At 39.1% G+C, this 22,651-nt stretch overlaps 1 protein-coding gene across 2 annotated transcripts in view; it reads left to right on the forward strand.

Annotated features, from left to right (window-relative positions):
• Nucleotides 1-17,652, forward strand: part of PTPN12 (protein tyrosine phosphatase non-receptor type 12) — a 78,151-nt gene extending 60,499 nt beyond the window's left edge. For both annotated transcript variants that reach the window (XM_037388827.1, XM_037388828.1), the window contains exons 13-18: nucleotides 7,988-8,946; nucleotides 12,336-12,413; nucleotides 13,717-13,805; nucleotides 14,541-14,571; nucleotides 15,630-15,746; nucleotides 16,350-17,652. In XM_037388827.1, the coding sequence (XP_037244724.1) occupies nucleotides 7,988-8,946; nucleotides 12,336-12,413; nucleotides 13,717-13,805; nucleotides 14,541-14,571; nucleotides 15,630-15,746; nucleotides 16,350-16,411 (1,336 nt within the window). In that variant the 3' untranslated portion in view covers nucleotides 16,412-17,652. The remainder of the gene's footprint in view (nucleotides 1-7,987; nucleotides 8,947-12,335; nucleotides 12,414-13,716; nucleotides 13,806-14,540; nucleotides 14,572-15,629; nucleotides 15,747-16,349) is intronic.
• The last annotated feature ends 4,999 nt before the right edge of the window (nucleotides 17,653-22,651 follow it).

Below are 22,651 nucleotides of genomic sequence, written 5' to 3' on the forward strand. Positions count from 1 at the left end.
CTTTGTAATGTTTTAATGTGATTCATATTTGCTGTACAATATGTGAACATAGACATGTAGCTTAACATCTATCTGTATTTGAAGTCAACATAAAAAAATTCAAATATCAGTCCTTGGTTATTATGAAGGTAGACATAAAGAACAACTCATGAATGCATACATACATCAGCACCTGATTCTAGAAAATGCTTGGCTTTGCAGTTTATGATCTCTTCCTGTGAAAGTCACCTTGAACTTAACATCTGTGTTAATTTCTTTGGAGAACTTGGTGGGAGGTAGAAAGTGTTCTTTGTTAGACATGTTTAACTGTTTTCGGGTTAAGGCAGGAAGAGGGCATAAGTAAGTTTTTATTTGACTTTATTGCTGTCTATAAGACTGTAAAGAACCAAAGTTTTTAAATTACGATTTGGGACTGTACATGATTTTACATGACTACACAATTCAAGATTTTACTTCAAATCTAGAAGCAATGATTGGTACTTCAGAATTCAGAGGGAGCATCTTAATACCTTTAAGGAATAGTCCTTGAAATATTTATGTATTTCGTAGTTCATTCTGAAGTATTTGGGAAAAGGGGTTGTTTGTTTTTAATCAGGCATGATTACAGAAAATTTTTTTACTTTCAAGCTCAAATGCAATTGAGAAAAAAAAAAAGAAATGGAGACATAAATGCCCAAAAAAAGACGAGGTAACAATTTTTTGTAAGCTGTGAAATGAAGAGCTATGTGCTACTGTCTGAAGGAGAAAAGGTGAAATACTGTAGGAGTTTAACTTTTCTTCAGATTATGCTCAGACTTCAATGTAATGACTTAGAATTACACATGACCCTTGAAATGTATTTTAATTTCATTTCCAGCCCTGCAGAACTCTCTTTTTGCATCTTCTGCAAAGCTAAGATAAAAACCATTGATTGGTGTTCCTTTTAGCAGTGTGATTTACATGTCACAATTAAAGAACCAAAAAGCCTCATGTAACTAACTTTTACAGGAGAAATTCACCAGTTGGTTATTTTTATTCATTCCTTATACTTGTATATAAATTACCTGTAGTATGGTTTGTGACAGCTTCACTGAACTGCAGCTTTTATTTCACGTGGATGGGAGTGATTTAAGTAGAAAAATGTGATTGTCTAGCCTCAGCCCGCTTACATTGAGTTTAATTTTCCTATTTTAATTATGAGGGAGGATGTAGAGTTTAATATCTATCTTTGGTTGGTCATAGCATGTGCATTCCGTGACCTTGGCATCACACTCTCTTATTTGAAAATAAAACCCTGCAGTATGCTGCATAAAATAACCGTGGATTACCTAAGGGTTTTTTTTCCTTTTGGAAACTGGCCAAGTTTTATTTAAATCTGAACCCATGTTATGGTGCCCAGTTTTAGTAATAAAGCTCTTTTCTATTAAGGCTACAATGGCTTAGATTTTAAAATGTTCTAAAAATTTATAATGTATTGCAGGAAAAGGAAGAATAGTGTTGCCATAGCTTCATTTTGGTTTTGTTTTTTTCATGCGTACATTTTTAGTGTAAAGTTGTGTGAGGGCGCTTTTTTTTCAAATTATAGTTGATTTTTATTATGACAAATAACTTCAAAAAGTTATTATTACCTAATGCATGGTTTGCCTGACAGCTGAGAAGCTCTAACGCTGAGGTCTTTGGCACTAAGGCACTGTATCAGTTGCTCAGGTTGTATGGCAATAAAAGTGTATGAAAAAGCTGCCTTATCACCTATCCTGTAGTTCTGCATGAGGAAGTGAAGTTACAAGATAATCAGTAGTAGTTGTATAAGAAGAGATACTTTGAGGCTGAATTATGAGAAGGCTTTCTATTTTTTTATCGCACGGTGTCGTTTTACCAATGTACTTGAAAAATGCTTGCTGTTGCAACATAGAAAAACAATGCAGAGTTAATTTAAAGGTCTAATACAGGAAAGATCACTTCTCAAATGGTCTGGCATTCTTTGGTTCACTGCCTCTTCTGTGTCAATATCCTCTTTCATCAGCTTCCTATTAGTTTCCCGTTAACTTAAATCAAGCTGGTTTTACTATACTGTCCCCTGTTTGTAATAATATTAGTAGTTCATCTTCAAATGATTTTCTGCCTCTGGGGGGAGAAGTGTCTATAGATCACAGCTGTTGAAGGAAGTGCCCAGGGAAAGCATTATGCAGCAGCCCAAAATGCCCAAGATTTTCTGGCAGGAGTTTTAGAAAAAGCTACTGCCAAACAAAGACCTCTTAAATGTATACATATCCTAATATTTCTGCTTTGTAAAAGGAAACAGAAATATTTCTTGCAATGCAGAACATGTGAAATAATAATACTATTATGTCAGTAAAATGGAAAAATTCTTACATATTCAGAGAAAACCAGGAAATCCTGGGTGGCATCTATTTCCTTTAAAAAAGAAATTACATCAGAATTCTCAATATGAATAAGACAAAGAATTAATTTGATACAGAATTTCTCATTTGATCACTGTAAGCTCTCATTGAAGAGCAAAGGAAAGAAAATGAACTTCAAATATAATGGGGAGCATTTTAATAGCACTGTTTGGCTGTGTATGAGGAATATGATGAAACAACTTTTGGGTTGCGGACTTGTGCAGCATTTCCTGTATCAGCAGTTCTGTGCATACCTCTAAGGGGGCTCTTTGTATACGTGTGGGGTTCTGTTTAGTAGTGAATCAAATGAGAGAGTCATATCATCAAACAGTAATCAGTGAAGAGCTTCATGAATTTTGACTGATATTATGGGCATATAGCCTTGTCATATCTAGTTTAATGCTAATTTGCTTCTTTAGCTAATTGTAACGCTTAGTGGTATGTCTGTACCAGATAAGAAATTAGTTTTGCTGATTGCATGTGTAACTCTGGGTCAGGAAAATGAGGTCAATAAGGGAAAAAAACTCATTTTCAGTAGGAGGATTTAGTGGAGATTACTGATGAGTATCGCTGCTGGTAAAGGGGGCATGTAAATATTTGTGGAAGTGAAATTCCCCTTTCTGTGCATGCGCCCCCCCACCCCCATGCCCCCCCCCAAATAGAGGAGAGAAATCCACAATGAGGGAAATTATCCTGTCCTTGTTAGTGTATACTACATTGGAGTGAGACTTGCTTCCCTCCCTGCCCCGGCTTATCTTTACTAATTCAAGCAAACAACTTATTCTCAAGCTTGTTCATTTTTCAAGAATGTCTAGAGGCAAAAGAGTTTCCACGTTACTTTCAATTAAATTGTTTTGATGTGCTTTGTATTCCTCCTATCTTAATAAAATAACAATATACAAGCACAGGGAGGCGAGGAAGAGAAGGAATCTGAGGCCCAGCCTTTTGTGACAGGAATCAGAGAATGAAAGAGGGCACCTGGGAGAACTGCAAGGGGATCTGGGGTTTTCTAGATACAAAGTTACGATAACTTTTAGAAGATAATTTAGAAGCCAGAGAGCTTGCAGTACTTCAGTGGGTAGGGATTTTAATAAACTAAAAATCCAAATGTTTCTCTTCAGTTTGGAATCCCTTGTAGAAGGATTTTAATTCTTCTACCCATGCTGCTATAGCTTTGGTGCTAATAACATCACAAGGATGAAACTCGTGCAGCGGTCTGTCCCAGGACAAGTAGGCTTTCAGTTCTGTAAAAGATTAGAGTGTGAGGCAGTGTTGGGTGTTGTGTCCTGTCCTGTCCCATCCCCCCCCCCCCCCCCCCCCTTTTTTTTTTATGTAAGTCACGACAGTCTCAAGCATTTGCTCTGGCTAAGTAATTTTTAGGCCTTGTTTGCAGGTAGGGGAGCTAATAGTATTACTTCAATTTTGTTTGTGATATGACATGAAAATACGTAATGAGAGCCTGTCTGATGCCTTTCACTTGTGAATAGACAGGCAGGAATTCTTGTGCAACTGCGTGGTCTTCAGCCCTCCTCCCTGTAACTCTTAAAAGCAAGCTCGCTGGTTTTATTCCAGCGTAGTAGAAACAGCATGTTTGGTACTTAATGCTTTTTTTTGTGTTTCACTTAAATAATGCCCTTGGGGAAGAGGTAGCAATTAAATTTTTTAGCTATAGAGGGTTTTTTTTATTTTTCATCTACACTCTTCAGTAACATTCTGAAATATGATCAAGTTTTCTGAATCATTCTGGCTTTTTCTCCTGCTGTCTGGCAAGGATAGGCTGACATATCTGAGCAGTATGAGAAGAAACCTCACCATGGATTGCTGGATAACACAATACTGAAGGGGATATATATATATATCTTTGTACTTTGCATTTTTCTTATAAGCCTTTCTATTTGTTTTTAATTTAATGTTTTCTTATTCATGTTGGTTGAGAAGATGGAAGATTCTTTGGCCCTAGAACTATGTTACTAGCCCACGTTCTCTTGAGTAAAAAGACTTTTTCCAGACTTAACAGGAGCAACAAAAGGAAGATGGAAACTTGTCTTGGAAAGCCAAGTGCCTTAAGTCCAGGATACCAATGCTAGCCTTTGGCACTCTTCAAAGTGAGGTGATTGTTTTATCAAATTTCGGAATATCTGTTTTAAATATTTGTTTTATCATAGAATAGTTTGTGTTGGAAGGGACTTTTAAAAGTCATCTAGTCCGCCCCCTGCAGTGAGCAGGGCCATCCTCAGCTAGATCAGGTTGCTCAGAGCCCCGTCCAACCTGACCTTGAATGTTTCCAGGGACGGGACATCTAGCATGGTATACAGGCAACTTGTTCCAGTGTTTCACCATCCTCATTGTAAAAAATGTCTTCCTTATATCTAGTCTGAATCTACCCTCTTTTAGTTTAAAACCATTACCCCTTGTCCCATCACAACAGGCCCTGCTAAGAAGTTTGCCCCCATCTTTCTTGTAAGCCCCCTTTAGGTACTGAAGGCTGCTATAAGGCCTCCCCGGAGCCTTCTCTTCTCCAGGCTGAACAACCCCAACTCTCTCAGCCTGTCCTCATAGGAGACCTTTTCCATCCCTCTGATCGTTTTTGAGGCCTCCTCTGGACCCGCTCCAACAGGTCCGTGTCTTTCCTGTGCCCGGGGCCCCAGAGCTGGACGCAGCACTGCAGGGGGGCTCTCACCAGAGCAGAGCAGAGGGGCACAGTCACCTCCCTCGACCTGCTGGCCACGCTTCTTGTGATGCAGCCCAGGATATGACTGGCTTTCTGGGCTGTGAGCGCACACTGCCAGCTCATGTCCGGCTTTTCATCCACCGGTGCCCCCAAGTCCTTCTCCCTGGGGCTGCTCTCAATCCCTTCATCCCCCAGCCTGTGTTGACACCAGGGGTTGCCCTGGCCCTGGTGCAGGACCTTGCACGTGGCCTTGTTGAACCCCATGAGGTTCACGCGGGCCTACTTCGTGAGCTTGTCCAGGTCCCTCTGGGATGGCATCATGTCCCTCAGGAGTGTCAGCTGCACCACTCAGCTCGGTGTCATCTGCAAACTGGCTGAGGGTGCACTCGATCCCACTGACTGTCATTGATGAGGGTATTAAACGGCACCGGTCCCAGTACGGACCCCTGAGGGACACCACTTGTCCTCGATTGCCGTCTGGACACTGAGCTGTTGTCCACTACTTGCTGGATGTGACCATCCAACCAATTCCTCATCCACTGAACAGTCCACCCATTCAATCTGTATCTTTCCAGTTTAAAGAGAGGAATGCTGTGGGGGACTGTGTCAAAGACCTTGCAGAAGTCCAGATAGGTGACATCCATAGCTTTTCCTTTGTCCCCTGATGTAGTTACTTCATAGTCAGAGAAGATGTGATATTAATGGCAAGCCTTTTGTTTGGTCTTGTCTGTCCATGGCTCTGAACAGCCTTATTAAGTTTTGGCAGTAGTGACGGCCAAGTCAGTCTAGGTAGTTGTCTGATTAAAAAAAGTTTGAAAGACATGCCTCTGACTTCTGACCAACTTAAGTGTGTGACTGACTGTGACAATCCAGCTGAAATTTCTTGGAGCTCCCTTGCAGCTGCTGAAATTTATTAGGCCTGTGTTAGACTCTTGGTTTCAGACTGGGTTTCCTCTGTGCAAGACTTGTAGGAACGAGAGAGATAATGGTAGAGCTGAATGCTTTCTAACTGTTCTAAGCTGAATGGCAACCTGCACGTGGATGCCAGACTTCACCTACAAGCTCTGAGAGTGTGGTTTCATTATGTAGCCGATGGCTCATTGTGAGAATTCTTTCCTCCACAGAATCTGTCAAGTCTCTAGAATGTAAATACATTCTTATTTTTGGTCTGAATTAGTAATGTATGACTAACTACTACCTGCTATCATGGAAGTTTCATTTAAATAGCGTGAAAGCACAGGGCTTGAAGAATATAATCTGCACATTGTCCTGCTGGTCCTTACAACATGAGACTTATTACTGGCATGCCTTCTTCCAGACCTGCTAGATATGCAGTGTTCTCCCAGGCTTTACACAAATGCAGCAGGAGATAACATCACAGTGGTCTGTCATGTAGCAGGTAGGAAGAGTTTTTGCCTTTTTGGAAGCCTCTGCTTTCTGGCTTTTGGTGTGTAGCCTTGAACTCATTTGTAAATAAAAGTCTGTTCCACAAGAGTACTGTGAACACTCTTCTGAGTAGACTCGGTTCTTCAGGTTGTTGGGTCATGAAAAGAAGGTAGAGTCCAAGGTCTACCGGTGACTTCATTTTCAAGGGAATAGTGTCTTGCTGTAACCTTACCTCCAATGGAAGGTTCCAGTTCTCCTGATGCAAAGCTGGATTTGGGTGGTTTATGGTGCCTCTGACATAGATTATCCCAAAAACCTAAAGGTATATGTGGATTTGGCTAACTCCTGCTTGTTCAAGCTTATTCTAGTGCTGGGACCACCTGAACATGTCAGTAAAGGCTCTGTTACCCTGGGAACTGTCTGTTCCCCTAGCATGGTGGGGGTCGATCATCTGTCTTCTAAATATCACTATCTTGGACAGTATGTGCTGGCCTGTATAGAGGGTTTATTACTTCCCCATGAAGGATATCTCTGCCAACAGCAGGAAGTGATCTGAGCTTTGTACATAAAATGGGCTGGTTTCTCAGCTCAGGCATGTGGTGAAATCACACTCTTTAGCAAACTGTTATCCTTTGTGCTTTGGTTTATTTGCCTAGAGTGAAAGTATGATTTCTTTAAAATATTTCATTGTATTTCTGTTCTTGTCACACATTTGTTTTGCGCTTCAGTTATTCTGTTACTAGTCTTACAGTATGGGATGAAATATTTTTAAAAGCTTTGAATGAGAATGCCTAATTCCTGTTTGTAGACAAGACTTTAGTCAGTTGTGCAAAATGTAATCTGAAAGTAAATTGACCGTATGCTTAAAGACCACCTCCTTTTAAGTAGCTTAAGATGAATTGTAATACTAAGGGCTGCAGTCTCGCTAATATGCACTTTAATTCGGATCATATATTCTACTGTGAATGGTTTTTATACAGTGTGTACCTCGTGTCAGCTAAATTTGGTCTGCATGCCAGAAACTACCAAATACACAAATGTAAAAATAAGATCCTCCTGGGCATGTGCAGAAAAATCAAAATAAAGGACGATACTTGTAGGCTGTAAGGATATATTTTTAAAAGAAATTTCTCTTGGCATTATTGAAAATGGAATTCCGTATGACAAGTTCCTCTGAGCCACTTCTTAAAAAAGAAGAAATAAAAAAAGTACTGAAACCCTGCCACAAGAGGGCCTTTCTTACAGAGCCTTTGGAAAAAATGCTTCTGGGAAAGGATGTGAGCAATCTTTGAACTATCAATGATGTCTAGTTGTGGCATGGATGTATGTCTTTGTGGTATTCTGAAAGATGTTTTGAGTGTGGTGACTTAGTTCTTGCCTACCCAACTAGTCATGTTTTATAACCATTGTCTGTACGCAGTGGAAGCGCTGCTTGGAGTTCAGTATTGATATGGAAGCATTACTGCTATAGAGATGGATGGATAGGCACTTAAAATATTGTCAAAATACAAAAACTTACACAACTTTGTTTTGGGATTTTTTTGTGCAGTTGCCTTGTAGAAGGAGACGCTAAAGAAGAAATCTTGCAGCCTCCAGAGCCTCAGCCAGTACCACCAATTTTAACACCATCTCCCCCATCAGCTTATCCAACAGTCACTACTGTGTGGCAGGACAATGACAGATACCATCCAAAGCCAGTTTTGCACATGGTTTCATCAGAGCATTCGACAGACCTCAATGAGAATTATAATAAGTCAACAGAACATTCAGGGAAGAGCGAACCCAGTGAACGTGCAGAGAAAAGGCTGGAGCGCAACTTAAGTTTTGAGATCAAGAAGGTACCTCTTCAGGAGGGACCACGAAGCTTTGACGGGAACTCCCTGTTGAACAGGGGCCATGCAATTAAAATTAAGCCTATGTCATCCTGTGTAATTGATAAGAGCTTTAAGCCACAGGAACAGGTTTCAGGGGATTCATTTGTAGATGCTTCTCAAAACTCATGTATGGAATGCAGCATGCCACAGTCTAACACAGCCTTAATACCTTCGCCGGAAAGTCTGCAGAGTCAGCAGGTTTCTGATGCTCCACCAAGACCAGATCGTCTGCCTCTGACAGAAAAGGGACATGCCACGTGGTCACTGCATGGGCCTGAAAATGCACTGCGTACATCAGTGTCTGAAGACACCTCTTCAGACATCTTATGTCATGGTGTTAAAACTCTGGTATCAAACACCACAGTTGAACATCCTTCCAGTGATAATGTTGATCGTACTACTATTTCTGTTCGAGCACCCCTCTGTTTTACTAATCCTCTTCATTCAGATGATTCTGACACAGATGAGATGAACTTTGATGGAGCCATGAGCAAAAGCGCATCTAATGTTTCAACCGCAAGTGCCACAGTTTCTGCTGCCACTAACACTGAAAACATTTCTGCCAGAAAAGTGTTGCCAATGTCTATTGCTAGGCAAGACTTAACAGCTGTAACATGTTCTGAAGATGGTGAAGGTAGGTTTCATTGTGGTTTAGAAGTGCTACTCTTTAACGTGGTTGCATCTGTTGGACAACATGAATGTCTTTACAGTGCAATGTTCTAAATGTAAATTTGAACAGTACAGTACAGCAACTTCAGAAAGGGCACAAGCCTTGTCCTCCCAGATTTTGATTTGCATGCGAACTGTGTCTGTTACAAGGTCTGTTACTACAGACCTTGATAAGCTACTTCAGAAGCTTTATTTTGAGGTATGAATGCATTCTTAATTGCAGGTTTCTGTTTACTGGTTCTCCACATTTTCATGGAAGTGTCTATAATAATGGCAGTTTTGGCGATTTAAAGTATTTTAAACGGGCTTGACTAAACATGTATCAAATTCATGCTTACTGGTTGATGTGCTGGTCCTAAAAATGTAGACATAACCTCTTTCACTGTACCAGTCTGCAGTTGCTCGTGATTCAGCTCCTGCATTTTAATGGCATTGTAAATATTTAGCCCTACTTTCCTTTTTTTTTTTCTTTTCTTTTCTGTACATGGCCGGGGAGACAAAGTAGTGTTGCTGTTCATCTAAAAATCTGAGTTCTGCTTCAGTAATGCTTTGAAAATTATTCAGTTGCTTTTAGTCTGTTGCTGCTGTTGGGAATTTTTTGAGCCAGGAAAGTTTGCAAGACTGCTTCTGCAAGAAGTTACGTCATTTATTAAAAGCAAAAGAGTCCTAAAATGCACAGATTCAGATTTTAGTCAGGCTGGCACATTTAGATTAGATGGAGGATGTAGCTGGGAAGGACAAATTAGGCCTTGGTAACTGCGCAAAGCCCAGCAAAGCGCACAGTAAGGCTGTGGAGCTGAAAGGAGAACGTGAGCTTCTTTATTTAGAACAGACTCATGTGGGAGCTCCTTACAGCGACGGCCTCGCTTCAGGAAGCTGTGCAGACTACGTGACTTTTGGAGGTGAAATGGGCTCAGTGTATGATGCAAGATGCACAACCAGCTGAATTGAAAATACTTGCTTTGTGCACAGTTTTCATCACAAGTCATATTCAGAAACATGAACTACTTTGCAGCTTTCAAAACAGTCTGTTTCTATAGATTTTGCGATAGCATGTAGAAGCACAAAACAATACTTGCACATATGTATACGTTTTTAACCCTGTGATGCTTTAAAAATGCTCTGCATAGCCGGCAAAGCCCTGTATGTCATAGTTACTTCAACGTTTACGCAAAGCAGTCCTCCTTAGATTTGTTTTTGGTAGATTTGTGTGCTGTAGTATTTTTTCCAGCACTGCATTTAGCCAGGCTTTTTTTGTCTTTCCCAGGGTAACTATTGTTTATCGCTGTTTGAAAATCATTACTTTTCTACACATCTCTTTATGTACATGCTGTAAGAACATGCCAATAAAATAAGAGATATGTCATAAATATGATAAAGAATGGGAGAAATGTCACTCAAGGATTTGTTTCATGTAACTGCATATCAGAAACATCCTGAAATAACAGTACAGCCTTTGTGCTGCTGGATGTTGCCGATGTCCCAGGAATGGCTTAAGATTTTTATATTAATGTCTTTATAATTCATCTCTTGTTATCAAAGGTGTATCCATTCACTTTTGTACAACAGTGAACACTTCTCATTTTATATTCAGGTTGCAGGTCTAGTAATCTCTCTCGGACTCAAGAACATAGGGTTAGATCGCTTTGCAGTGATTCTAAACCATGTTTTACAGTGGGCTTTTTATTGTCACACTTACTCAGAACTGCTCTGTCTAAAGCTGGGATTGTGGATACAATCATCAACGAAGCTTGTCTGTGAACATATTAACACCCTAGTTGCTTAACCATAACTGGTGGTGTGCATGATCTTCCTGTGTAATTTAATCCTCTTTTTAATTCAAAAGAAGTGAAAAGTAGTACCCTGAGGTTAAAAAAAACCAAAACAGCAACAACCCCAAAGCAACAGTGACAAAAGAAAAAACCCCAAAACAAACCCCAAAACCTCATTTTTAGTTAGTGCATACTCCATAGTGACTTTATTTGCCGATTATATAGGGACTAAATCAATAAACGAAGGTTTTCTTATGCTGTAACTTGAGATGGAGCAGGTCTCAGAGAAGTTACTTTGAACACAGTGGCTTGTGAAACACGATGGAGTTCTTGTCTGCTGCTGGCAGGGCAGGCTTCATGGCTTCAGCAGTTGAAATGTGTCTTCATCTTTTTATGAATCCTGTATAGGATGCAGTTGTAAGATGAGAATTTTTTAAATTTTTTTTTAATGGCAGCAGCTGCTTTGAATGGTTTTAAACCTTTAATATCTAGTCCAGATTCCTTAGCAGGCTGGAGTGGGGCTTTTGCTGCCAGAACAGCTTGTGTTGGTACACTCTGGAGAGGTGAGAGGGAACAGGCTGGGGACAGGATGTGTTACTGGTCCCACTGGTGGCCATCTCCTCTGGCTCGCGCTTCCCTTGTGGTTACTAAACCTTGCACTGGACTGCTTAACCAGTTTATATCGGTGGTGTGGGAGTCAGCCTGGGTGGGCCCTGAGTTGGAATTGGGAAGCAAAACTGAGACTCGGGGCTTGAGAAGAGCGGGTAATGTGGAGCCTGCCTAGAGCTCGCTGTCGCACAGTGCAGACCTGAAAAGGAGTGTTGCGTCATGTGCTTGCACTGTGCAATTTAGCTGTGCTGTATTGACTTTAGAAGTAAGTATCCTTTGAGCCACTTAAGCAGTAATTGTTATTTTTTCTTATCAGCAGTAAGTTACTGTCTTCAGCACAGCTGAAGAGCTCATATATATTTCCAACATGCTTCTTACCATGGTTTGGGAGCTTCATCCGTGGTTCTGTTTGGTAGGCACCAATTGTGTATGGTTACTAGTATCTACAGAAGAGTTCGAAGAGCCAGTGTGTTGTGATGAGCTTAACTCACTTGCGGTGGCTGTACATAGAGGTGTAATGAACTGCAATTAAATTACGGTAACTACTACGGTTACAGTTATTGGCAGGTTACTTGTTCAAGAAACAAATGGTATCTCTCCAGTGCAGACTGGAGATAAGATTCTACTTATCTTCTGTTTCAGAAAGAACGAAGAGAAAGTATTCATTGGAGTTGCTGAGGTTTTTTTCCTCTAAATTATTTAGACTGAAAATGTATTTTACTTTCCTTTCTCTCATAACACACAAACTGATCCTATACCCTTAACATGAAGATAATGGTGTTAGCGTGAAGTTGCTCCCAAGGCATTAGTATGGTAAACAAAAGTGTTTTGTAGGATTTGGAGCAAATTTTTCTCTTGCTTTAAATTTAATATCAAGTTTAGAATGATTTAATGCATAAAAAAATCAACTTTTTAAAATATAGGAGGAAAATCTGTGTTCTTTTAACTTATCTAAATGTCATATTTGATTTAGATGCTGATACTAGCGAAGATTCCTCTCCCCCGCTCCCAGAAAGAACACCAGAATCATTTGTATTAGCAAGTGAACAGAGTGAGTTCTTAATGTTTTGTGATAACTGGGGATAAAATGTGATGAAAGACATTTCAGTATTGTATTTGAATGCCCCTGCTTTTTGGTTAGCGTTGGAACAGATCGTAAAATGGAATGAAATCTAGCATGCGTGATCGTGTATTTTGAGGTTTAACTTTCACAAGCCCTTGAAAAAAGTTAAATTATTTCTCATTTTTTGACTAAGCATGATGTTACATGATATTTAATAAGTATATTGGAGACTTCAATGTTGATTTCAGCGGAGCTGGTTTTCAATCTGAAGGGTATGGAAAGGAGATACAGTGAGGAAATGCAGTAGTTAGGGGATTCCCAGGCTATTTTAGTTTCCTACTGCTCCAGGGCAGAGAATGAGAAAACACATGAGCAGTGCTTATCTGATTCTTCTTTCTTGGGCAAAGGAAAGATGATGACATTTCATACCGCCCTGTAGTGAACAAGCCCAGTTTAAGTTTAACATAGTTTACTCTTTGCCTTGTCAAAAGGGTTACTGAAAGAGAAAACTGACACAAATGAAGCGCTTATGTCTTCGTATTTCATTCATTAAGATAGTAATGGCAGAATACAAAAAAGATTAATTGAACTAGTAAATTAGGTTGAGGTTTGGTATCTTCCAAATAACTTAGTGTGATATAGTTATTTAGTGAGGCTGTTATTTAGTGTCACTTTGGCAAAAACATTTTTTAAGTTTCACAAAGTAGTCAATATAGATATTTTCATCATAATAACATGCAAGTTTTGTAAATACGTCCCTTGAGCATCATAAGCGTGTAGGTAGCTCAGTCAGTGATCCTTTCTTTGGATATTATGGATTTGCTTGTTTTCTGTGAGAACACAAGAAATAAAGCTTTTTTTCTTAAAAATTTTAAAAATCTGTTTGGGACTGGAATCACTAAGAACACTTTAATTTTGATTGTGTTCTTGCCGTGAAGTCATTAAGGACAGGTATGGTTGTCATGACTTGTGTGTTTTCTTTACTTCGTAGACATGAAAAAGGCATAGTACTATTGCATAGCTGGTGTGACAATTTCAAAAACAACATTGAAAAAGAAGCTAATTCTCCTCTTGGCTAGAAACCCCCAAACGAAGGAAACAAACATCCACAATGCAAACACTGCAGTCTTGTGTTTTGAATTAAGTTGTGAAGCTTTCCCTGACCTTGAATGCTCTTCATGTAAAGAGAGATTCATGTTTTACAAGCATTTAATTTTTAAAAAGTTACTTTATAGCACGTTTCTAATGCCTCATCATGGAGAGAACTCAAGTTTAACTTAATTTTTCCTAGGCACACCCTTGCTGAAGCCAGTTATGATTGCACAGTCTGAGTGGAGCATATTGCGTGATCAGCATCTGCCAGAACAAACAGTCTCTACAGTAAGTATGGGAGTAAGTCTGTACTAATCAGTTCTAGTTTGGTTGAGAGCTACAACAAAGAGCAAAATACATACTTGTGAAAAGTACCAGCTGTTGATCACCTACAACTAGCTTTCTTCTGCCTGAGCTGCTGAACTGATGATGTTAAGAGCACGTTCACTTTCCAAGAAAAATACCTGGTTTTCAAAGTTCAGCAGTATTTTTTAAAGTCATCATTAATATACCTTAAATCATAGCTTTAAGAGCGTAAATATGCTGCATTTATGGAGCTTGCTGTCTGCCCTCAATCGTAGACTATTATTCAGGCTGGAGGAGAATTGCAGGCTCTAGTTTAAACCGCTGCATGAAGCCTGGACTCGGACCAGGCTGCTTGGGGCTTTATCCTGTTGGGCCTCAAAAACCTCCAGAGATGGAGACTTCATATCCTTTGTGGGCAACCTGTTTCACTGCTTGATGAAGTTTTCCTTACATCCATATTTATCTAAAACAAACCATTTCCTGCCCATCAGATTTCACTTCTCACATCAGTCGACTAGTTGGTCAATGCCATCCAGTGTAAACAGCTGCCAAAACTTTAAAAGCATATGAATCCTCTTTATATTCATGCCTTTTTTTTCATGCACTCTCAATTTTCAGGGACTGTAAATTTATTATGAGAATTAACTAAATTTCTGGTGTTCTTTTAGTATTTTGGAAGCATTTTAAAGGATTATTTTAAATATTTCTCATTAACAGGGTTTGAAAACAACTTCACCTGTACTACCTGGTAAGTGATAGAAAAGATTTCTTTTTAATTATTTTTTTCTACAAAATACTGAATAACAATTCACCTGAACTTGGCTTTTGCTCTGAAGATTTTTAGGTATATTGTCAAAAAACTGGCACTTTTGAAAAAGCCTTCTGTTTTTCAAGTTTATAGAGTTTTCTGAGGAAGCCAGTTAAAATCTCATTTAAAAATAAGTGTTAAACTTTGGGTATGCTAAAATAATGAAGATCAAAATAGTGAATTTAAATACATATTATAATAGCAATATTTTGTCATGTTAATTACAACCTTCCCATGTTACTGCAGTAGAAATTGTAGAAGTTGAATTAGTTTATTTAATTTCATAAAGACAGCAGCATACATGAAATAAATTCAGCAGTGGGGTGTGTGTATGTATATGTATGTACGTTGCAGATTTACCAAATTGTTTAACTTTTCATCTTCTGAAAAGGCTTTAGTAAGAAGTGTAGTCTATCAGCTGACATATAACTTTGCAGCAACCTGCTTCAGCTACAAGCTTATGTCTGCCATGTATTTTCTGCATATGCTTGAATGGGCTTTTACAGTGCGTTTGGAGCTGCCTGTTAAATACCTAGGTGATTTTTAAAAAATAAATTAGTTTTCAGAAATACTGAAGACTTGCTAATAGGGTGATCATACAGTAATGCAACACATAGTTGCCAATCACGTCTTAAGCACCTTTAGTTTAGGAAGAGTATGGAGAGATGCATTTATATTGATGTTTTAAATAGTACTGTGAGCTGTTGCTATAAATTGGTGCTACATGTGATTTTAAATATCCATCCAAGCTTTTAAAAAATAAAATCCATATTTGATGAACAGCAGTGTGTCACTGTCGTTGAACATCTGCTTCATAAACAATTTTCAAGTATCTTTTAAAAGAAATGATAAATTGGCTTTTAAATCTTTATTTCTGTAAATAATACTTCATGTAAGTTGTGTTCTGGACTGAACTGTAATTAAAAATAGTGTTCACACAGTGCTGATTAAATGAATGTTACAGTAAGGGGGTGTGTGTGTGCATGTGTGTTTTCCAGATCGTCCTGAAAGAAGCAACAAAACACCAACTGACATCTTACCTCAGATTTCTTTTTCTGGTTCCACTGATACAAGAGGTCAAATTTCAGAATTTCCTGCGGAAGTAACAGATATTGGTAATTATAATTCAGTCAAAACCTAATCACTATATATATATAGATGATTTAAACAGAAGATTCATCGATAGTATTAGTATGGATAGCTGCTACTCCTCCCTCCTTCCAACTCACTGAGGTGCAGAACCCAGCCAAATTAGCCTGCCTTGTCTCTTCAGCATCACTGAAAGAGGTTTGAGTGATTTAGTCATTCACTTTGGGTTTTAGACTGTATGAAATACAGAATTAATCAAATGGGATATAATTTCTGTAGAGCACTGAAAACTTTCAGAAATAATACCTGAGAAAATTGCTTTGGTATGCAGAGAAGGAAAAAAAAGATGATAACAAAGGCTGTACTCCTGTATTTACTGAAAAGTACTTTACAAGTGAGGTTTAAATAGGGAACTGTAATTATATACAGATTCTTCATGTTTGTATTTCCTATGACCATAGTGCCTTTACAACTCCTCATACCACTAAGTCATTTTCTAGCCCTGAGAATACACGTCTTCCCTAAGAACTGGCACATGTCTTGCAGTGTTCCTTCTGACTGCTGCCAGCATTTGTGAGACTGCGTTCTCCAAGTGGACAGAAGTATTAAGTACTTTTTTTTTTCCTTAGGTTTTGGTAACCGCTGTGGAAAGCCCAGAGGACCAAGAGAGCCACCTTCAGAATGGACATGATCCAAGAAGCAATGGACATACTATCAATGAATTATACTGGAAAACTCAAGTGCCACTGAGAACTAGAAAAATAGTATTCCACTTTTCTGGGGGGCGACTAACACAGAGCAGTGTAGATCTGACTACCAAATGGTACACTCTTAGAGTACATCCCACGCAAAACCTTAAACATTGTTCACAACAGTGGATTCCAGTATTACAACTTTTTGCTGGGGCCATCTACCTGCCTTATTACACTTAGGAGAAAGTATTACATATGATTTATTTTGTAACTTCAAGTATTATTGCCTTAATGTCTTTTAACCCTGTTACACGCTGCTTGTAGACATATGTTAATATAGTAATACTTTTGACAGATTGTGTTTATGGACTACTTTTTGCTAACGTTTGATTACCATGTATGCATTATTTTGTATATGTACAGGGCAAGTAAGTATATAATTTGATAAAGTTGCAATCATAAAATATTAACAGAAGATGTAAGAAATCTCTGCATGATCTAAATTTTTGTGTACCTTATTTGTAAATTATTTGCCCTGAAGTTTTAGAAAATAGTTTCTGGGGTTTTTTACAAAAATTGCTGGACACACACAGCCAGAGTTGCAGGTTAGCAGAGATAAAGATTGTAATACATTTTGTAAATTGTAAGCAAAAGGTTATTTTTATATTATATGCTGTTTAATTGTCAGACCTAATTTGTTCTGGTTTTCATCTAGTCATGGAGATTCAGTAAGTGCCTTGGAACAGTATTGAATTCTCTTAGCCTGTGTATGTTACTTCAGTGTTTTGAGTTCATCTGGAATTAGATTATCAAAAATATTTGTACGTTTCTAGTATATCTGACCTGCCAGTAAAAAAGAAACCGTTCTACATAATCAACACTCCTTAGTTTTCATTTTAATGTTTCGTCAGTTGCAATCTTTAGAAAATTCATCTCTATCAACTTTCTGTATAATAGGATTTTACAGTTTTAATATGGCGTGATTCTAATTTGGGAAAACCAGAATACTGGTAAAAGGACTGTTTAAGCACCGCTGTCTTCTCTTACAAATGGTAAATACCATTTTTGTTGTTCAGCGACTGTGTATGTAAGAAAGCAACTTATATGAAGGTTCACATAGAGCCCTTGCAGCTACACTGTATCTTGGCAATATATTATGTCAAGAGTTAATCCTTATAAGGATTCCTTACTTAAACTTTTCTGTAATACAGTCTTTAAATTAAAGAACGTCAAAAGCTCACTATGGGTGTTTTTACTCGTAGGAAAAAAACCAAGTTTTCGGAAGCAAAGTAAAATAGCAAAAATTTGGCTTAGCTTATAGACCTCATACCTGAACAAAACAGTGACCCTCAGGACCTTATTTTTAGTAACTAATTTAAAAGTTCTGGCTAGCAGTAATGCCAGAGAAGCAAAGAAGAATGTTTAGAGGAAAAAAACCCCCTTTATTCTAGGTAGTGAAACTATCTATCCATCTGAACTCTAGCCATGGAAGCATTACATCAAATTTACTACTCCTTTAGGGCTGTCTGCTAAAAAAGAACAAATGCCCTGCCAGCACCCCAATTATAACTTCCAAAAGGTACGTAACTTGCAATTACTGTCTCTGACTGTGGATTAATCGCCATGCATTCAGTACACACGACAGGCTGCCTAGCTGGGCAGCTCTTTCAAAGAGCTGTACGCACTATAAATACTTAACTTCCCATGGATATACTTTTGCAATTATTCATTAAAAATAATTCAATTATATATGACATTTGGGATAACCTGTATCAACTAGAGTCCTGCTTTGTAAACAATTCGGACAGCTGGAATGCCTTGCAGATGGCAGAATAAAGCTGGCCTGAACTTTGTTCCCCTGCCCCTGTGCTGAAGACGATTAGCTTAAACTTTCACTCCTAGAGACCTCCTGCTGATCTGGAATGCACGATGGGCCGTCATCACCACTGGACGGTCCAAATCACTGTAACTTTTTGAATCAACTGTTTAAATAAGAAAATTTCCAAACACGATTTGGATGTACTTTTTAAGGATCGTTTCCGTATTTCTCCACCAAGGAAATACGGAGCTGTGCAGATTGTGATTTTCCACTTTTCACGTCTGAATTTCACTTAGAGGAAAGGTTGACAAAAACTCTGTGCACTATATACAGAGTATATATCTGGTAATGTTTAATTAAAGTATGGCCAGGTTCATTTTTTTTTCCCCTTAGATTTGCATGAATTTGGATCATATTCCAGACTAAGTTAATCACAGAAAGTTCTCAGCCTTTCTTTGCTTTAGCAATATCAAACTGCGCTTTTCCTGTATGGATGTCTATATCTTTTGACAGACTTGTCTTACAGCTCACTGTTGCCTGCTTACATTCACCTGAGGTTTAGATTTTCACCTGTTTTACTTCAGGTAAACCGACAGTTTTAAATGCAAGGTGAAACCTGCCCAATGTCATTACTTTCTGTATCCATTCTGGGGGGGGGGGGGGGTACAGGGCAGTGCGGGGTTGGGTGCTGTATGCGGGATAGTTTCACATCATAACTTTGAAATGTTATCCAGTCTTAACAGCTTCTTCAACAAACAAGACCTTTCTTTGCGGTGGTTTATTTTAAATTCAGTTTAAAGGGGTTTAGAATATTACATTAGTTTGAAAATTAGCACTGAATGCAGATCTAGACCAAGTAATTTTATACACATATTGAAATCAATCATGAAATAATCTTTCCTTTCCTTGAACTCCAGTGTTCCACGTTATTTTTTTCAAAAGCAGTCTTCAACTTCAGTCTCTGAAATGCAGCTTTCACCAGGCATACAACTGACTTGATCGCAATAGCAAAGAACCAGTAATGCTGCTCAACCTTGCTGTTCTTATTAATAAGCACTTCATTGGCTTGTTTATTCTTCCAGTGTTTTTCTAATATTCCATTTATTAAATTTCCTAAATGTGTTAATATTGAAAAAATGTATGCAGTAGATTATTGCATCAAGAGTGAGTTCTCCGTGTTTTAGAAACGTAAATACTCAAGTCTCAGAAGAAAGCTGATCTCTCAGGGCGTCATTGCTCACCTCTATTATACGGCACATTTTAGGGTTTGCATTGGTCTGGTAGGTAGCCTTCTGCCTTTTAGTAATTAGAGCATTGCTTCAGTATTTTTATTTCTTATTTATCTGTTGGGAAACCGTGCTGCATTTACATGTGATTTTCCTTAAGGAAGTTTCTAACTTGGGAATTGTGCAGAACAATGAAAATTTCGAAGAATTGCCTCTGGGTGTTTGTATACTGAAATCTTGGGTTGGTTTTCTTTTGGAGACAGATTTCTAAAAGAATGAATGCAGAGCAAGCGCGACACAGTGACTGGGCAGTGTGATAACCCTGTGCTGCTGGAGCAGTTGCTTTTAGTTGTAGATCGTACTGTATTTAAAGAGGCTCCTGGCAATTGAACACTTTGCATTTGAGGATTAAACTGTGTGTTTCAGGTTGTAATTTCCACTGTGCCACATAGCACTTGGTATGAAGTGGTGACTTAGGTTTTAATATATAAGTTCAAATTACATGTTTCTAATGGAGTAATGTTACCGCTGCTGATTTATTTCAAGGTCACTTAGCACAATGATGTATCTCATCTATTTTGTTGTGCTTTTCGCATACTGGATAATACTGCACTGTTGGTGACAAGTGGTGGCTCTTGTATTGTTTGGGGGATGTGGAAGGGCAGTTGTACAGCAGTTAAAGCCACAACAAAGGAAGAGCTGGGCAATGACTGTATCTTGGAGCATCTGCTCTTTGTTGTACCTGAGGATTAGGAAGATGGTTGTAAGGGGGATGGTTGTGAGGCGGAGCTGAGATGAGGGAAGCTCCACGTAGCCTGGACTCTTCTGAGACTCTTTGGCCCAGTGCCAGGCAGACCACCCAGAATCCAGCTGTAACCACTCATAACTTACTCATATAACCACTCATAACTCCTGATTAATGTTATCTGCTTGATGTAAGACAGTTAAGATGTTCTGAGGACCATCAGCCAAAACAGTTACTGTTGTCGAAGCAAGAAAATAACCTGCTAAGAGGTGAAGATCCTGAGTGGTATGCGGGGAAAAAACAATATAAAATTACTTTTTCGTTATTATTATCATTATTTGCAGTCTGAAAATATTCTCTCCACTGCTAGATCACAGGGAAAATGAGAGTTTAGCGTTAGACTTCCCGGCTGGAAAGAGGGGGTGGATTGTCAGTGTTAAGCAGGTGATAAGCCTTGGACCACACAGAGCGCACTGCAAACACGACTGTGTTTCCCCCAGTTTGATTTGGCAGTTTGGCTAGGTTAAGAAAAGCTTGCAAACACTGGTAGGGATATTCTAAGGTGTAAGGACTCAGACATAAAGGCCTTTTTGTTATTTTTGTCTGTGCTGATTTGTTCTTGCAGCAGGGGAATAAAAGAGTAAGGAACTTTGAAAATGTAATTTGAGTTTAGTAACTGACTTGCTGGCTTTCAGAGCACTGGAGTGAAAGGGCTTACTTGTTGCAAAGGCAGCAGGAGCAGTAGTAAGGGTGGAGGAAGGAAGAAGAGTATCTCTGAGATCTAATCAGAGTAGTTGGATGATGCTTCTGAGTGGCCAGGACCGCTGTGTATGAGGTATGTTCAGGAGGGAACAGAAGAGGTACTGAAGATCAGTTTTAACCTTAAAAAAAAAAAAAAAATTAGTTTGAGTAAGGCACAGTAAGTAGTTACGAATACAAACTAGCTTTAGAATAAGAATATAGCAAGTTACTTGAAACTGATGAGCTCAAGAACATTTCCACAATGTTTGAACACAGAATATTTCCATGGTAGATATTACACAGAGGCAAACGAGTGTCTTTTCGGCAACAATAAATGCTCAGCTGTAGCTGGTTTTTGTTGTAGTCCAACTGAATTTGTCTGACTAGCTGAGTAACTAGGTGTTTGTGTTGACAGGCTCTTCTTTCTCTCCTGTAACAGGGATATTTGCAGGTCAAGGGGCTGAACTCGTAACAATCGTACCTCTGAAGCGTACGGTGCCTGATGGACTCCTAACCTGAGGCACTGACCCTGTTAGCAGGAGCTTATGAAGCGAAGTAGCCCTGTCATCTTGTCCGGGAGGCTGGCACTGCGGGCAGGCAGAGATTCAGCTGCTGCCGTTGCTGCCTGTCAGCGCATGCGACTCCACCTGGAGCTGCCCCTGTCCTGGTGCTGCTCCCAGTTGTCTTCCTCCCACCTTCTCTCTTGACTCAGCATTTCCAGTTACCGTGAAAGCAACTTCTTTCTAATAGTTGTCTTGATTTTATTTGTTTGGTATTTTGCTGTGCAAAATTTTACTTTGACGAAGTCTTGCACCTGCATTTGTTCGCTTGCTTCCTTTTAGCCACCTTGTCTTTATGGCCGGGCCAGTAACTCTTATTTAGGCAGATGTCATACCTGATACGGTGGGTGAGAATGAACCAAATTCAAAAGTGCAAATGCTTTCTTCTACTCAGACCTTACTTTGCAGATTTTGCTTTAAACAAACAATCCCACATGGGATGCATCTTTCCACTGGCCTCACAGGCTACGTTGACAGGTTATAATTAGTATGGGAGCGTGACTCAAACGTCTGGAGGTCTGACATTTAGGTCGTGGAGAGAATCAAGTGTAGCTTGTGCGTAATATAGCATCAAGTCAACAGAGAAATACTACGATACAAGTTAAATGGAAAATTGATACGCTGTATCTTAATTTAGTGTTTATTTTATTCTTTTTTTCCCCAACCATTATTTCTCAATCATACAGCCCTAAACTGGTGAGAGCAGAGAGCCTACTCCTAAACAAAGTTTACATTCAGAGTTTAAGTACCTGAAATGATCTTTGTTTTTCTTATCTTAATGCTTTTTCAAGATATCAAGTTACCTAAAAATGTATTTCTTTAGCCTTGCAGCAGCTTGTGGGCCAAGAAATTACATATGAACCCTAGGTAGGAAGGCAGCTGATGGAAAGCTGCTTATTTCCCCAAAGCAACGGGTTTTGGTTTGAACACATGTCTCTTTTGGCTGGGATGTAAATGTGAGCTGATTTAACTTCAGTTAGGTGATAGTCTGCTCTCCCGTATGGCATCAAGTATGTCTGGCAAAACACTTTTTCTTATTTAGCTGTAGTAAAGAGCATTTACTCTGCCCTTGGGAGTAAATCAGTAATGCAGTAGTAGGCAGGAAGGTCAAGTGCGCGCAGGGGAGTAGGGTGGATAAGTGTTGGATG

The sequence above is a fragment of the Falco rusticolus genome, chromosome 5 (assembly GCF_015220075.1).
Source record: "Falco rusticolus isolate bFalRus1 chromosome 5, bFalRus1.pri, whole genome shotgun sequence".
Classification (NCBI taxonomy): Eukaryota; Metazoa; Chordata; class Aves; order Falconiformes; family Falconidae; genus Falco; species Falco rusticolus.